The sequence below is a fragment of the Eimeria mitis genome, genomic scaffold, assembly GCF_000499745.2.
Source record: "Eimeria mitis Houghton genomic scaffold, Emh_scaff3336, whole genome shotgun sequence".
Lineage (NCBI taxonomy): Eukaryota > Apicomplexa > Conoidasida > Eucoccidiorida > Eimeriidae > Eimeria > Eimeria mitis.
The window spans coordinates 1,108-3,330 of NW_013571676.1; the positions used below are offsets into that span (position 1 = coordinate 1,108).

At 49.1% G+C, this 2,223-nt stretch overlaps 1 protein-coding gene across 1 annotated transcript in view; it reads left to right on the plus strand.

Annotated features, from left to right (window-relative positions):
* Positions 1-1,279: 1,279 nt before the first annotated feature.
* EMH_0065000 (ARF1-directed GTPase-activating protein, putative) overlaps positions 1,280-2,223 on the plus strand; it is a gene marked incomplete at both ends in the record, with an annotated part of 3,822 nt that continues 2,878 nt past the window's right edge. The window contains 2 exons of the mRNA XM_013498331.1: positions 1,280-1,464; positions 1,908-2,024. Coding sequence (XP_013353785.1) covers positions 1,280-1,464; positions 1,908-2,024 — 302 coding nt within the window. The remainder of the gene's footprint in view (positions 1,465-1,907; positions 2,025-2,223) is intronic.

The window sequence follows — 2,223 nt, forward strand, 5'->3', positions numbered from 1 at the left end:
CATGTCAACCAGCCGCCTCTCCCCTGAGCTAGGCCATTGGGCAGATGGATCCAGGTGGCCTTTGGGTTGGAGAGTAGGTCAGGTGCTTTTTGTAAACTCTCAAGTATTTTGACTTCTGTACAACTCGAACAAATTCGAGGACACTGGTTCCGCAGAACATGCAGCAACGGCAATTTTTCCGCTTTGTTTAGGAGGCATAATGCCGCTGTGCTCAGGATACCTAGAAGTAGGAGTGGTTTCCGGCTGTCTAGTAGAACGATTGTGTTTTGTACATTGACCTTACTGCGGTTCATGAGGGTCTTTTCTTGCGGGCGTGCGCCCTGGTTACTCCATGCAACAGCGTGGATACGCGGCGGGGAGGGAATTCAGCAACCCTATCTCCCTAACACAAAAAATAAATCATCATTCTCTCTCTAAAGAAAATCTGCTTTGCTATAGTGCAAGTAAACCGGCTCCAGCGTCTGTCGCGGTAAGGAGCGGTACTGTTCTGTAGTTCACAGTCACTACGAAGGAGCTGTAGTGGAGCGCTCAGAGACCTAGTTAGCTGTAAGGGAACAGATACAATACTAAAAGGCAAGTTGTATTACTTTAGACATAAAATTTAGATAACCAAGTCAAGAACGCTCAGCCGCCACACCAGGTTGGGACTGGCTGTGAGACTGATGCTGCGCCTGAGAGACTGACTGACGCCTTTTTAAGTTTATTGGACTCGAATATGTTTGAAGGACGACTACTTGAATATTTATGTCATTATAGTAGAGATATGTTGCTCTTAGATTATAGATGTAGAGCCTGAACACTGTAGGGTTGATATAGGGTACATAAGTAGTAACAGCAGAGCTCGCTGTTCACTGCAGGAACANCTGAACACTGTAGGGTTGATATAGGGTACATAAGTAGTAACAGCAGAGCTCGCTGTTCACTGCAGGAACAGTGTATTCATGAGAAATGAACACTGCTCCAAATCCGTGCATTCTGATGTAAATTGTCTCTCATGTTCTTTAACGTGATGCAAATATACATTATATTTATATTATGCAATGCTTCGTAGATAAATACACGACACTCCGCGTTATTTATAGTGAATGAGAGAAGCCGAACAGTAAGGCAGCCTCAACTGGTGGAGCCGGATGCAACCGGGCTGCCCTGGCGCCGCTGCTGTTGCTGCTGCTGGCGCTGCCACAGTGGCTACGCTTCAAGCAACCGTGTTGTTTTTTAACATCATTTGGTGAGTTTCTTCCCCCGTCCGTCTGAAGAGGTAGGGGGAAAGACGGTGAAAATGGATGGCCAGACTCCTACGGCAGCAATTGCTGCTGCTGCTGCAGCACTGAGTGGCGCGGATCCTGCCGGAGCGAGGAAGCAGCTGGCTCTCCTCTACCAACAGTTGCCTGTAGATGACCGCCGCTATGTATCAGAAACAGACAGAGATGAAGTATTTAGGCGCCTCAGGAAGGACAACCGCATGTAGGCCGCATTCCCGAGGGGAGCGGCGCAAGCAATATATGGGGTCCCGCTTAGTTATATATGCGCCACGAACATTTGTGCTTCCATGTCTCTATACATATTCTTATATTTGTGGATGTCTTTCCCTCTGAAGCCTTCTTCTTTATACAGGAGCGGCGAAGGCGCCACTGCCGCCTGGGCTCCCGAACGGCAGCAGTTTGCAGCTATTGCGTGTTCATAGCGTACTGCNAAGGCGCCACTGCCGCCTGGGCTCCCGAACGGCAGCAGTTTGCAGCTATTGCGTGTTCATAGCGTACTGCGTGTTTACGTATGAATTCTCGGGGGAGTCAGAAGCCTCGCACTCTCTGTGCATCCCCCTGGGGTGAAGATGAGTCTTTCGGTGATGACAGCTTCCGGGCGGGACTTGTTGTTTGAGTTGTGTTTCTGTTCGCGTTTGTCATCAGGTGTTTCGACTGCAGTGCGAGAAACCCTACATGGATATCTCTAACCCATGCAGTCTACGTCTGTCTTTCGTGCTCGGGCAAGCACAGACGGCTCGGCACGCATCTTTCCTTCGTACGGTGAGGCTTCGGTGTGGTGATATTTCTAAGGTTATGTAATATATCTGAAAATAGATACCGCTAAGACTGACAGCTGGGGCTGCAGTGGGCGGCTTCAGCTCGCCGCAAACACCCGATACTTGAAATATAAAGGTACTTGCTGTTCGTTGCTGCAGTAGCTTCTGGGTACCTGCATATGCGCGGTTTTGCTCGTATTTGT